Raw genomic sequence first — 14673 nt, forward strand, 5'->3', positions numbered from 1 at the left:
ATGGATGGAATACTTTTCTCTCTCCCTCTCTCTAACTCTTGACTTTCAAATAAATAAATAAATCTTTAAAAACGAGGAAGAGAAGCAACAGCAGCAGCGGCAGGTGGATTTAGCAGCCAGGGCTCAAACCTTGGCACTCCAGTGTGGGATACAGCCACTGTGCCAGTTGCCTGCCCCTCCTTTATTCACTTTTGCCTTCAGCCTTTTTACCTTGTAGTGCGTTCTCTCAACCTGCATAAGCAGGTGTGCAAAGATTAAGCTATAGAGATGTTCATTGCTAGTCTGCTTCTAATAGAGGAAAACGGGAAACAACTCACTGTCTGTGATACAGGACTGGTTAACAAATGGCAGTAGATCTATTTGTAAAATACTGTGCCACTAGCCAACTGTATGCGGCAAGTGAATTTTCAGGATGCTTATGCTCTGCTGTGTAGCGGGAAAAAAGCAGTTTAGAAAAGAGTACTTTTGATAATATATGAATAGATATTCAGAGAAAATGGTCTCAGATCCTTAGACCATAGAATTAAAAGTTCTTCAATGGGAAATGATGATCTACATATTTACTTTTCTTAGTTCCATATTCTAATGTTTCAACATTGAACATACTTTGCTTTTTCAAAAGAAATCTTCGTTAATTGATTTATTAATTTAATTTATGCATTTGAAAGGCAGAGAGAGACATACAGAGATCTCCTATTCACTGATCGACTCCCCAAATGCCTACAACATTGGAGCTGGGCTAGGCCAGGAACTCAGTCCATCCCACTGTAACCACTGCAGCAAATGCCTGCCCTTGTGCCTTGCTATTTTTTGTTTTGTTTTTTGTTTTAATCTCAGATTTTTATGATTATTCCATTTACTCTTTACAAAACACAATGAGGTAAGCACTGTTATTATCCCTGCTGAATTAGGGAAGAAATTAAAGCTCAGAGGTGAACCGGTTTGCCAACTTTACCCCTGGGATTTTAACCCAACATCCTGACTCAGGAGCCCTAATTACCACACTGCACCCTTGGCCTGCACTAGGGTTTAGATGCTCTGCACTTTGACATTTCACAGCTTCATGTCCTCCAGAAAGTCTTTGATCATTTCTGAGCTTTGGTTCCTCTCCTAATAGAAGGGGAATTTCTGCTGCACGAGGTCGTTGTCAGGATCCCATGAGGAAATGGAAGTGAAAGCTATATAAGAACCTCAGAATGTTGTCAAAGCACCCAGGATTATTTTTACTATTGTCCTAATATTTTATCTTCTATTACCTTTACTTCCTGGTCTTTTCCATAAAGCCCTTACATTTCAGCACAAGTCTTTGTTTCTCACCAGGATTTAAACACCAGTAGTAAAGCTTCTAGTAGTTAACATGTACTCAGGGCTTAGTAGGCACCATGCACTGTGTTAGTAAACTCTACATCATTAATCCACTTTATACTCAGACGAATCACTTTCTTAAAAGAGTTAACTTTACCCCTGATTTTCTTTTTTTATATAGAAAGCTTTTGTTTAATAAATATAAATTTCATAGGTACAACTTTTAGATTATAGCAGTTCTTCCTCCCATCCCATTCTTCACTAAGATTCATTTTTAGTTATCTATATATAGAAGATCAACTCTGTACTAAGTAAAGATTTCAACAGTTTGCACCCACACAGATTCACAAAGTATAAAGTACTATTTGAAGACTAGTTTTACCATTAAATCTCATAGTACAACACATTAAGGACAGAGGTCCTACATGGGGAGCAAGTTGTTGATTTAACAATTGACACTCTTATTTATGATGTCAGTGATCACTCAAGGCTCTTGTCATGAGCTGCCAAGCTATGGAAGCCCCTTGAGTCCACAAATTTCAACATTATTTAGACAGGGCCATAAGCAAAGTGGACATTCTCTCCTCCCTTTAGAGAAAGGTACCTCCTTCTTTGATGGCTCCTTCTTTCTACCGGGATCTCACTCACAGAGAAATTTCATTTATGTCATATTTTGCCACAGTGCCTTGGCTTTCCATGCCTGAAATGCTCTCATGGGCTTTTTAGCCAGATCCAAATGCCTTAAGGGCTGATTCTGAGGCCAGAGTGCTGTTTAGGGCATTTGTCATTCTATGAGTCTGCTGTGTGGCCTGCTTCCCATGTTGGATCGTTCTCTCCTTTTTAATTCTATCAGTTACTATTAGCAGACACCTGGTCTTATTCATGTGATTCCTTTGTCACTTAATCCTATCTTTATGATCATCTATGAACTTAAATTAATCACTTTAACTAGTAAGATGGCATTGGTACCTGCCAACTTAATGGGATTTGGGGTCCCATGGCAAGTTTTTAGTGTTACCCTTAGGGGTAAGTCTGAGGGAACATGTGCTGAACTGTACATCTCCTCCTTCTCTTATTCCCTCTCTTATTTTTAACAGAGTTCAATTTTCAATTGGATATAAACATCTAAGAATAATTCTGTCTTAAGTAAAGAGTTAACCAATGGTATTAAGTAGAAAAAGAAAATAATAAAAAGAATAAAATAGTAAGCTGTTCCTTGGCAGTCAGGACAAGGACTGATCAAGTCATTGCTTCTCATAGTGTCAGTTTCACTTCTACAGGTTTCCTTTTAGGTGCTCAGTTGTAGAGATCAGGGAAAGCATATGATATTTGTCCCTTTGGAAGGAAGACCTTTCTCTCTGTCTCTCCCTCTCGCTGTCTGTAACTCTACCACTCAAATAAATAAAATTTTTAAAAAAGTAATAATTTCACTGGTAAGATAAATTTAAGCTATTCAGTCTTTTTTTTTTTTTTTTAATTTGACAGAGTTATAGACAGAGAGAAAGGTCTTCCTTCCATTGGTTCACTCCCCAAATGGCTGCTATGGCCGGCGCTGTGCCGATCCAAAGCCAGGAGCCAGCTGCTTCTTCCCGGTCTCCCATTTGGGTGCAGGAACCCAAGCACTTGGGCCATCCTCCACTGCCCTCCCGGGCCACAGCAGAGAGCTGGACTGGAAGAGGGGCAGCCAGGACTAGAACCCGTTGCCCATGTGGGATGCTGGCGCCACAGGCGGAGGATTAACCAAGTGAGCCACAGTGCCGGCCCCTAAGCTATTCAGTCTTTAGATTTCTAGATCAAACCTTAAATCTTAAAAAAAAAAAAAAAAAAAAAAAAAAAAGGCTGCTTACAAACCATAAAATTCGAAATCTCTTAACCTTAAGCTTCCCAGAATGGATTTCTTCCACCAGCTTCCTATCACAGGCAGTATACTAGCATTCTCATGTAGTGGTGTGCCCTTTAATAGGGAGGGGCATTGTGAGAAGAAATAAGGTTTTAGACCCAGAATGCATTAGAGCAGGTTAATAATCTGATGTGGTGAATGGCACATCAATGGAGGAAGTATGATCTTGTGTTCTAAACTTCCCACCCCATCACAGACTCTCTCTCTCTCTCTCTCTCTCTCTCTCTGTCTCTGTCTCTCTTTCTCTCCCTTACCCCCTTCCTGCAGGTACCCCTTGCCTTCCAGTAAAACTCATCTTTGGGAAGCTTTAACCAGAAGTCTCTCTAGTTACAGATATCTCTGATTTAAAGTAGTATTTGTCAGGATCAGTCCCGAACTCTAATCCTATTTATCTGTGCTAGAAAAAGGAAGACTCTAAGGCGAGGTTCAAGGAGCAAGTGAAAGGAAGTTCCTGTGAAACAGACCAGTGCAGGAAGTCAGAAGCATTCTCTATCTCTGTGCGCTAGACCTTGTGGATGTCTCGTTAGCAAACATCGGAATCCTATTTTCATTTTGATGTTTGAAACAATTGGGAAAGGCTTCCTAACCATTTCACCTCTACCAAAAAAATTTTTTTGAAAATGCAGAGCTATGTGCTCCAGGTTTGTTTGATTTAGAAATGAAATGAGGGGCAGGGATTGTGGCACAGCTGGTTAAGCCACTGCTTGGGACATCATATCACATGTCAGAGTACCTGGTTCAAATCCTGACGACTCTGCACTTCTGACCCAGCTTCCTGCTAATGTGGCTGGAGACAGCGCATAATGGCCCAAGTGCTTGAGTACCTGCCATCTACATAGAAGACCTGGTTGGAGTTCCTGGCTTTAGTCTGACTTGGCTGCTGCAAGCATTTGGGGAGTGAACCAACCGTTCGAAGATCTCTCTCTCTCTTTTTTTTTTTTTTTTAAGATTTATTTTCATTTATTTGAAAGGCAGAGTTAGAGAGAGAGGAGGAGAGACAGAGAGAATATTCTATCCTCTGGTTCACTCCCCAACTGGCCACAACTGCCGGGGCTGGGCCAAGCCAAAGCTAGGAGTCTGGAGCTTCCTCCGTGTCTCCCATGTGAGTTCAGAGGCCCAAGCACTGAGCCATCTTCCGCTGTTTTCTCAGGCACATAAGCAGGGAGCTGCACTGGAAGTGGAACAACCTGGTCTCAAACCAGTGCCCTTTATACGGGTTGCTGACATCACAGGCAGAGGCTTAACCTTCTAGGCCACAACACCAGCCCCAGAAGATCTCTCTTTGCTCTCTCCCTCCCTCTCCTTTTTTGTCACACTGTCTTTCAAATATATAAACAACTCTTTTAAAAAAAAGATTAAAAATATATAGCACATAGTGGTATATAATAAATGTTTAATAAACTTTGTATTCCTCACACTTTTCCTTTCCAACTAGACTGCAAAGGATAATGAATATCAAAAAGAAGGTTGGGACCAAACAAGGATCAAAGAAGAGTGTTATGGACACAATTAGCTGGTTTTGTTTATAAAGAAAGTATCTCAGAACATACCCAGGAATTGAGTGGTTAAGAGTATTTTATCCTAGAGAAATTGCAGAAACCTGACTATCTGGAGAGAAATATTTACTTATAATTTGTTCACTAAAGCATATGCCTAATCTCTGTGCTTCCTTCTTATGATTCTTCTAGAAGTTACTCCCAGCTTTTATCCGAAGAAAGCTTGAGTTTCTTTTACTGTCTGAAGACCTCCAAGGTGACATTCCAGAGAACATCCTCAAGGTGAGAGGACCCTCAAGGGGCCATTTGCCCAGGGTTGGAGTCATTCAGTTTACCCAGCTTCCTGGGACCCAGGACCCTATAAGATGTTGCCTGTACTTTGTTGAGGCAAGGCAAGGTGGAGGCCCCTCTAAGGAAGTGCAGAGTTGGAGTACATTCGTATGATTTTAACATTTTGAGTTGGGTTATCCAGAATACTTTAGCTAGGGATTAAAGATATTTTTCATTTCATGCAGAAGGAACCCATAACTTAGATTTAAACTAAAGTGTTGGTTTTACCAGTAGACAACAGGGAATGTGAAGGGAGAAGGACACTAATATTTGTTGAATAGCTTCTCTATAACAGATGCACTGAATGCAATATAGTTAATCCTCACAACCAGTTTCTGGGAGCAAATTCAAACTCAATCTTAACTATGTCTCTATAGCAAGTATCACTTATCACTTACCACTTACGGGCCTGCAGTATGTCCTGAGGCTCAATGCTCTTTTCTTAATGAGCCAGCCATTAGTTAATTAAAGACATATTTACAGGGGCCGGCCCTGTGGCATAGTAGGCTAAGCTTCTGCCTGCGGCACTGGCATCCCAAATGGTGGCACCGGTTCAGTTCATGTCCCAGCTGCTCCTCTTCCGATCCAACTCTGTTTATGGCCTGGGAAAGCAGTAGAAGATGGCCTAAGTGCTTGGGCCCCTGCACCTGCATGGGAGACTCAGAAGAAGCTCCTGGCTCCTGGCTTTGGATTAGCCCAGTTCCAGCGATGGCAACCATTTTGGGAGTGAACCAGTGGGTGGAAGACCTTTCTCTCCCTCTTTCTGTATGTAACTACCTATCAAATAAGTAAATAAAATCTTTTTTTAAAAAAAGACCTATTTACAGGAGGATTTTTAAAAGATTTATTTATTTGAAAGAGTTACAAAGAAAGAAGAAACAGAGTTTCCATCCGCTATTTCACTCCCCAGATGACCACAACAACCAGGATTGCGCCAGGCCAAAGCCAGGAACCAAGAGCTTCATCTGAGTCTCCCACATGGGTAGCAGAGGCCCAAACACTTGGACCATCTTCTGCTGCTTTTCCCAGGCCATTAGCAGGGAGCTGGATCAGAAGTGGAACCAAAAAAAAAAAGTGGAACAGCCAGGACATGAAACAGCACCCATATGGGATGCCAGCATTTCAGGCAGTGGCTTTACCCACCATGCCACAATGCCAGCCCCTACGGTAGAATTTTAAGTGAGGACTTTCACTTGAATTACGTCAAGGACACATGGTATTGTAGTCCGTCTCTGAGTCAGTTAATGAAGAGATGTCCCTGAAAACCACGTATGGGAATGATGCTAACATGTGGGAAATAACCTGCTTCCCCATCCCCCTTTCTCCCTCAACCCTCACCCTGCAAACAGAAGATACGTTGTAGAGGTTCTGGTTTTTACAGGCTTATGGTCCAGCTGAAAAGAAAGGACAGATACACACATGAGACAATTATGTGCTAAACTGCATGAACTAATTTTAAGGATTAGAGATATTGGGGAAGTGGCTTAGTCCATTTTCTGTTGCTGTATAGTTGAATATCACAGACTGGGTCATTTATAAAGAGCAGTGATTTATTTGGTTCATACTTCTAGAGGCTGGGCGGTTCAAGAGCATGGCACTGGCCTCTGCTTGGCATCTGATCAGGGTCATCTTGCTACGTCATAGCATGGTGGAGGGTATCACATAACAGGACATGAGCTGTTGTACAAGGTCTCTCCTCTTAAAACAACCAGTGCCATCAGGGGAATCCCACCCTCATGACCTCAACTAATCCTAATTAACTCTCAAGGCACCACCTCCAAATACCATTCATGTAAATTTGGGGATTAAGTTTCCAAGATGTGAACTTCTTGGGGAACACATTCAAACCATAACAGAAGGTTTTATAGAAAGGTAGGATATGACCTATACCATAAAATATATGGCTAAGATTTAAATTGGGGTTAAAAACTAGTGTGTGATGTTCTTTTAAAAACTGAATATAAATGCCTTTAGGCGTACTGTTGGACCTGCCTGGTCTGTGAGTGTGCAGGCCAATTCAGGCCGCCAGGGTATATTTCAGAGACAGTGGGCTGGAACTAGGTTGAGCCTGGAGGCCTTGGGCAGTTGAGTTCATCCTTCTGCAACTTCAGTCTCTTCGTTTGTAAAATAGGGAGAATGGTAGAATCTTCCTCTTAGTGTTGTTGCAAGGATCAGTTCGGTAGGTCTGTGCAAAGGACCCAGAACAGTGTCTGGCCCAGAGTGATGACCACAGAACTGTCCTCCTGCCATCAGTATGATGTATAGGCTGGGAAAGAGGACACCAGCACCACATACAAGTGATACCATTCTGAAAATGCCCACCGCCATTCCTGTCTTCATCCCTGTCCAGGAGCTGTATGAGACCTTAGCACAAGGTGCCGTGGGCCCTGGCCCTGATGGAAAGCAGAGGTGGGCGAGCCAGACGCCTCGGCTCAGCTGCGAAGCTGTCTCTGTGCTCTGGGACCTTCTGAGGCAGGCTCCCCAGCCAGCGCAGGCCCTGCTGGAGCTCCTGCTGGGAGAGGCGGACGGCACTGGCCTCTGGCACTGGCCTCTGCAGAAGGCACTGGTGGACCTCATTCGCAAGGCACTACGGACTTTGCGAGGCCCTGACTCCGGGCCTCCTGGTGTGGTGGATGCCATCTATGGAGCACTGCGGACTCTGCGCTGCCCTGCAGAGCCACCCGGGGCTGAGTTGCGTCTCCTGTGCGAGGAGCTACTGGAGGCCTGCAGGACCGAGGGGAGTCCCCTGCGGGAGGAGCAGCTGCTCAGCTGCCTGCTGCACAAGGCTGGTCGGGGCCTGGTGTCCCTGTACGGCCATACGTATGCGGAGAAGGTCACAGAGAAGCCACTGAGGACCACAGCCTCGGGAAAAGGTGGGTTCCTTTGCTGCTCCTCCTGGTCTTTCGGTGATTCCAGAATGCCCAGCCTTTCTGAAGTGCCTCTGGACAGGCACCTCCCATGTCACTCAGGACATCTAACAGCAGAAACCAAGAAAAATGGAGATGTTCTTTTGCTTGTTTGTTTGTTTTTAGATTTTATTTATTTATTTGACAGGCAGAGTTGCAGACAGTGAGAGAGAGAGACAGAGATAAAGGTCTTCCCTCCGTTGGTTCACTCCCCAAGTAGCTGCAGTGGCCGGAGCCAGGTGCCTCCTCCTGGTCTCCCATGCTGGTGCAGGGGTCCAAGCACTTGGGCCATCCTCCACTGCTTCCCCAGGCCACAGCAGAGAGCTGGACTGGAAGAGGAGCAGCCGGGACTAGAACCAGCACTCAATATGGGATGCCAGTGCAACAGGTGGAGGATTAACCTAGTGTACCACGGCTCTGGCCCGAAGATGTTCTTTTGTAAAAGCACAGATTCCTAGTGTAAGACAGGGGCGATGGGGGAAAATAAAGTGACAGCAATAGCAGGTTGAAAGAAGAGTCTTTAAAATAAAATGTAGAGAACTTGGGTTAAGTGTTTAAAGAGCAAACTCTTATCTCAATTTGTTGTTGTTTTGTTTTGTTTTGTTTTTTAATGTAATTTTTACTTATTTGAGAAAGGGACAGAAAGAGAGAGTTGCCATCCGCTGGTTCACTCCCCAGCGCTGAGCTAGGGAGTCAGGAACCCAATCTGGGTCTCCCATGTGGATGATAGGAATCCAGTCACTTGCTGCCTCCCAAGGTGCTCATTGACAGGAAGCTGGAATCAGGAGCAGAGCCAGGACCCCGACCCAGCGCACTGCCATGAGATGCAGGTGTATGTCTTAACCACTAGACCAGATGCCAACCCTGCAGTTGGTTTGTTAAATGGGCACTGGCTTAGGAAAGAAGAACTCTTGGTTTCCCAACAACCCTATCTGGTTTGATGTTCAGTCTCCCCAGATCATGCAGATCCCGAGCGGGTGATGTTAGCCCTGTTCTCCGACCCTGACCCAGCGCAGGCTTGGAAAGTGACCTTTTTCTACTGCCTGAGCAACAGCAAGCACTTCCTCGAGCAGATCCTGGTAAGTCGAGCCTAAAACTCTCTGCATAGGACTATCCAGGGACTCTCTACGTTCTTTCGTTCCCCATTTCTTTCACTCTTGTTTATCACAAAGCGGTCTCATTAGTGGCGAGGCATTTGCTCTGTCCATCTTGCAGCCCCAGGAGAGAGGAGTTTCTGCAAACAGACCATTCAGAATTACATCTGCCATTGTTTTGTGACGGTCCTTTAGCAAGAACAAAAACGCTGAATGTGTACAAGCTTTCTGGAGGGTGGGAGAAAGAAAAGACAATGGCAGCTATGTGTGGCCTGGCCAACAGGGAGCTTATTTACTGTCACTTTTCCTTCCAGATTGCAACTGAGTTCAATGTAGCAGGTTCGTCAGCCTCATCCTATGGGCCATGGGCTATGCTAGGAGCTGGGGTGACAACCAAAGTCAGTTGCTTCCTTTAGGGAGTCCCTACGGTTGTCGTGAACACTTGTTTTGTTCAGCTGGCCACTTCCATCATTGTCAGAAATCTCCCTGCTGTACTAAGAAGCTCTTTCCCTAATGAGCAGCAAGCTAGAACTCATTCCGTCTCATCCACACGGCTGCCTGTAGCAACCATCTTTGGCTTACAGGTAACAGCACTAACACTACTGAAAGAGGAGGACTTCCCAAGTCTTGGCTGCCTGTTGGATAGAGAATTCAGGCCTCTGCGTCACCTGCTTGTGCTCCTGGGCTGGACGCACTGCCAGAGCCTGGAGTCAGCCAGGAAGCTGCTGCAGACACTCCATGGGACCCAGGTAATTCTCACTCTGTTCTCCAGGCTGCCCAGAGAGTGAGTGGCCTGCACCTTTGGGTGTAAGCAGAAGTAAGAGTCCTAAAGTTGGTCACAGCCTCTCACCCCAAGAGCCTGAGACAGCATCTCTGTCTTTTCCCATATCGACGCAGGAGCAGGGCTGTGATGAGCTCCTCAGGGATGCCTGTGATGGACTGAGTGCTCACCTGGAGGTCCTGGACTGGTGTGTACAGCAGAGCAGGTATGGCCCTGTGCAGTGAGGCCCCTTCCTGCCGTCAGGCACGCTTGGCTCTGGCCCTGTGGTCTTCTCAGGACATCGTCCACACAGATGTTTTTAGTTGACCAGCTGTTAAACCAGGGAAAAAAACCTGAATAATGGTTTATCTCTGCTGAGGCCGTTGAGTCAGAACTAGAGGATAATTGCAGGACAACAGTAGAGTAATAGCTCCCGTTTCCTGGATGTCAGCGTTACTCTTATCTCTTTACATGAATAATACCACTGAATCCTCACAGTAACGCTGTGATCGGATACCAATATTACCTTCATTTTAAGGATGGAACAACTGAAGTCCGAGGGTGTTAGTAACTTGTCCAAGGTCACACAGCTAAGCGTCATCTGTGTTCTTACGTTGTGTGTTATCCCAGATCACACTTTGATGCAACAAATGCTTATTGAACTGTATGCAAGGCCACACATGTCCCTGAAAACTTAGCCTTGATCTACCTTGTTCTTTATCTCCCCTGCCAGTACTTCCTGAAATAGAGTGGGCAGAGAGAGGAGAGCAAGGGCCCCTTACTCAAAGTAAAGCCAGAGAAGCCTGTGTCAGCTAGAAGCTACAAAGGGTGGAGTCAGACCACTTCCTGGTCCTTTCTAGATAAGTAGATCTGACTTGATGGATGTATTTCCCTGAGAGAAGAGAAATGTCACACTCTATTCCAGACTAACTAAACGTGGTATCTGGGGAAGTGAAACCTGGGGTGTACGGGCCAGAAAAGAACAAGAAGGAAATAAAAGAACCTCTCTCCCCTTCCACCCTCCCAACTTTCCCTTTCAGCAGCCCCATACCAAAGAGAGAGCTCTTGTGTCATTTGCATGCTGGAGACAGCCACTCAGTGCTCTACTCTCTCCATCACCTTACAAACCTTCCAGCCCTCAGGGAGGAGGAGGTTCTCAAACTCTTACAGAAGGTGCCAGCCAAGGACCTCCAGCAGGAGCCTGGTGAGTGGTGAGGGAACGACCTGGCCAGGAGTCCCTCTCAGCACTGTCCTTCATGTGTCTCTTCCAGCGTCAGGTTTATCTGGATGTTATTGTGATATTGTGATTGCCGGGACGTGTCAAGAGGGTGGTCCAGCAAGTGTCCTCTAACTTAGGGCTGTTCGCCCCAACCAGACTTTAGGATGTAGGGGTGTTCCTCCTCTTTTCTTGGGGAATCCTGTGAGCACAGACCCACATCTTGTCCTGAGCCATCTCAGGAACCATGAGCACATCCTCATCCCAGCGACCCAGAACTAAGAGCTGCCCTCTGAATTCGCAGCATTGTCATCGTCAGTATTAGGGTAAGTTCTTAGTGAGGTGCGTCATGCTTCCTAAGCTCTCTCTTTGCTCTTGTTGTACCTTTCTTCCCTCCCACGTCGTCTTCGTGTTCTGATGAAGAGATGAAGATTTACACTAAAGACTTGCCTCAACCAGTAACGAAGCCTTGTTTTAATCTGAGATCTTTGCATCAAATCCAAGGCCCCATCAGCAAGCCCTTTGTGCCTCTAAAAATACCCCATCATTGTCTAGCCACAACCTGCCACACAGGCCAGGGAGTTTTGCCATTGAGAAAAAAAATCTTTCTTATTTGGCAATAGATGTTTCCCAGCCTACATGTTGCTTTGATTGACTTTTAGGAGGATCTATCACTAATTGGAAACCAGTGTTTTTTTTGTTTTGTTTTGTTTTGTTTTGTTTTGACAGCAGAGTTAGACAGTGAGAAAGAGAGACAGAGAGAGAGAAAGGTCTTCCTTCCATTGGTTCACCCCCCAAATGGCCGCTATGGCCAGCATGCTGTGCCAATCTGAAGCCAGGAGCCAGGTGCTTCCTCCTGGTCTCCCATGTGGGTGCAGGGCCCAAGCACTTGGGCCATCCTCCACTGCCTTCCCCGGCCACAGCAGAGAGCTGGACTGGAAGAGGAGCAACTGGGACAGAATCCGGCACCCCAACCGGGACTAGAACCCGGTGTGCTGGCACCGCAGGCAGAGGATTAGCCAAGTGAGCCACGGCGCCGGCCAAAAACCAGTGTTATAGCATATTCCATATATTTTTCCAGAAAGACAGGCAAGTCATTAACAGATTGCCTTAAGGACTCAGAATTCTGGTTTCTACATTAAAAAAAAAAAAAAAAAAAAAAGCCTTCCAATGTTTTAAACCTAACCCCTGGTGACCCAGTGAGATACGCTTGGTTCCTAAACTGGAAGAGGCAAAAGAAGAGCATTAACAAGGCCGGGACTAGAGTGAGGCAGGAGAGGCATTTCAGGGTGCAGAATTGAAGGAGGCCCTCACTCTGATGCTTGCCAGACCTAGGCCTGACTAGTATCCCAGTACTGCCCTGCACAGGTCGTGAGATATGTAGAAAGGAAGTTGATGGGGGCTGAAGGAAAGGCCTGAAAGGGAAACAGACTGGCAGGAAGAAGAGAAGGTAAGAAGCTACAAGTTGGACCTGCATATATGGTGTCTCCTCTTCAGCCAGTCTTGGAGCCCACGCAGGAGAGAATCAACTCTGAAGGTCTGCCCGTTTCTCTCCACAATGCAGACTCAGTTGATGCTCCACTTCCTGAGCACCAGAGCCGGTGTCAGAACCTGACACTCTACCAGGGCTTTTGTGCCATGAAGTATGCCATCTATGCCCTTTGTGTGAACTCACACCAGCACTCCTCATGCCAGGACTGCAAAGATGGCCCCTCTGAGGACCTGGCTTCAGCCACGGAGCCAGCGAATGACACCGTCTCTCCCCCAGGTACAGAGCTCCCCTCATCCCTGGCAGAAGCTAGTAACATCCAGTTCCCATGAATGCTGTGTGCTTACCCTTTTTGCACTAGGATTTGGGGGGCTTCCTTGGTTCATCATGCCCAGGAATCATTTCACCCATTTATCAACCTCCATGAATCAAAGGGCCATGGAAGACAGCAAGCGACTTACCCAAGTTTTAATGGAGTCTGATCACCTATTGCAATGTCTTCCATACATTTTTGGTTTTGGTAACTGCAGTTGCCTGATAAGAATGGCATTTCATATCCACACTCCAGTTTGCTGCTACGTATATAATTTGTGTATTTATATATTAGACGTGTATGAGTATATATGTGATATGTAAACTGAAACTAGGTTTAAGAAACAATATTTACTCGTCCACATGGAATGTACTGTCCTGTATTTTTTAGTTCAATTTGATTATTTTAATGCAGTCCATTCAGTCATCCTGAAGGGGCATAGCCTACAGTGTGAAAAACACCAACCCAATGTTGTGTCCTCTCTCATTTTTCATAATAACTTGTAACTCCCTAACTGGCCTTCTGTAATTAGCATTCAGTTCGCTCTCCTTTCTAGCTTTGGGATAGACTTCTACCTCTGCTCATGACCGTCACACTCCATATACACACAATGTGCCCCAGCTAGGGCCAAAGCCAGGAGCCAGAACTCAATCCAGGTCTCCCACATGGATGGCAGGAATCCAATTACTTGAGCCATCACCACTGCCTCCTAGGATTTGTATTAGTAGGAAGCTGGAGTCAGGAGCCAGAGCCAGGTTTCTAACCCAGGCACTCCACAGGCCAATGTCAACCACAGGCCAAATGCCCACATCCTGTTTTTTGACTATTGAGTATTTCTTAAGAGATCTAGGTAGGCTGTGATCACCTTTCATGTAACAATAAGTAACAAGAGAATGGAGGAGTGAGGAGTCTGTGCTATCTTCATCCCTGGAGCTGAAATATATGGGGTGTTTGTCAGAGATGAGAAATAATATAATATTTAAAAAGTGGAAACAAAATAAGTGCCTAGTAAGGTGGAGTTTTAGTTAAAGAAACTAAATCTTTCCGCCAGTCACGAAGAGACATGGCTGAGTGTTCTCTTCTGTTCTCCAAACTGTAACACAAGACCATTTAGTCACGAAAGGCTAAAAAAATGAACTGATGTTGTGGGAATGTTCGAGTGTGGCAGGCACTGTTTCTCATGCTTGCATTCTCTCTCTTCTCTTCTCTTTCACTGGCCTCTTCATGCCTCCTTAGGTGCCTCAAACCTGTTCTCAACGTACCTGGCCAGGTGTCAACAGTACCTGCGCAGTGTTCCTGACGTTCTGTGCCTGGAACTTCTAGAAAACATATTCTCGTTGCTGCTCATCACCTCTGCTGATCTCCACCCAGAGCCTCACTTGCCTGAAGACTATGCTGAGGATGATGATGTAGAGGGGAAGGGCCCATTGGACTTGAGGTCCCCATCAGAGAGCCCCCAGCACACAGAACAGCCCGAGAGGAAGTCGGAACGAGGTTCCCTGGGAGGCCCCAGGAGCCTTGCTTGCACGACACCAAGCTGTCTGAAGGCAGAGCCAAAAGACAGTCACCCAGGGCCTCAGAGCCACAGCTTCCTGGACCTAAAGCACTTTACCAGTGGGCTCAGTGGGTTCTTAGCGGATGAATTTGCAATAGGGGCCTTCCTCGGGCTTCTCCAGGAACAGCTGGATGAGATCTGCAGTCACGGGCCCCCTGAGAAGCCAAAGATGCCAGAAGGCCAGAGCTGCTCTGGAAACAGAGACGGACTGCAGAGCCGCCTGCACCGCTTCTCCAAGGTTCTCTCCGAGGCCCAGTGGAGATACAAGGTGGTAACAAGCAACCTGGGCTCAGGTGAGAGGAGGGAGCC

General features: G+C 45.9%; 1 protein-coding gene across 3 annotated transcripts in view; it reads left to right on the plus strand.

The window, feature by feature from the left end:
- The window catches only part of ZFYVE26 (zinc finger FYVE-type containing 26), an 82884-nt gene that overhangs the window by 7264 nt on the left and 60947 nt on the right, over nucleotides 1–14673 (plus strand). For 2 of the 3 annotated variants that reach the window (XM_062181787.1, XM_062181789.1), the window contains exons 4-11: nucleotides 4894–4983; nucleotides 7382–7904; nucleotides 8886–9016; nucleotides 9616–9780; nucleotides 9929–10017; nucleotides 10832–10995; nucleotides 12572–12775; nucleotides 14046–14657. In XM_062181787.1, coding sequence (XP_062037771.1) covers nucleotides 4894–4983; nucleotides 7382–7904; nucleotides 8886–9016; nucleotides 9616–9780; nucleotides 9929–10017; nucleotides 10832–10995; nucleotides 12572–12775; nucleotides 14046–14657 — 1978 coding nt within the window. The remainder of the gene's footprint in view (nucleotides 1–4893; nucleotides 4984–7381; nucleotides 7905–8885; nucleotides 9017–9615; nucleotides 9781–9928; nucleotides 10018–10831; nucleotides 10996–12571; nucleotides 12776–14045; nucleotides 14658–14673) is intronic. The other variant, XM_062181788.1, reaches the window with a different exon arrangement.

The sequence above is a fragment of the Lepus europaeus genome, chromosome 22 (assembly GCF_033115175.1).
Source record: "Lepus europaeus isolate LE1 chromosome 22, mLepTim1.pri, whole genome shotgun sequence".
NCBI classification, from domain to species: Eukaryota; Metazoa; Chordata; class Mammalia; order Lagomorpha; family Leporidae; genus Lepus; species Lepus europaeus.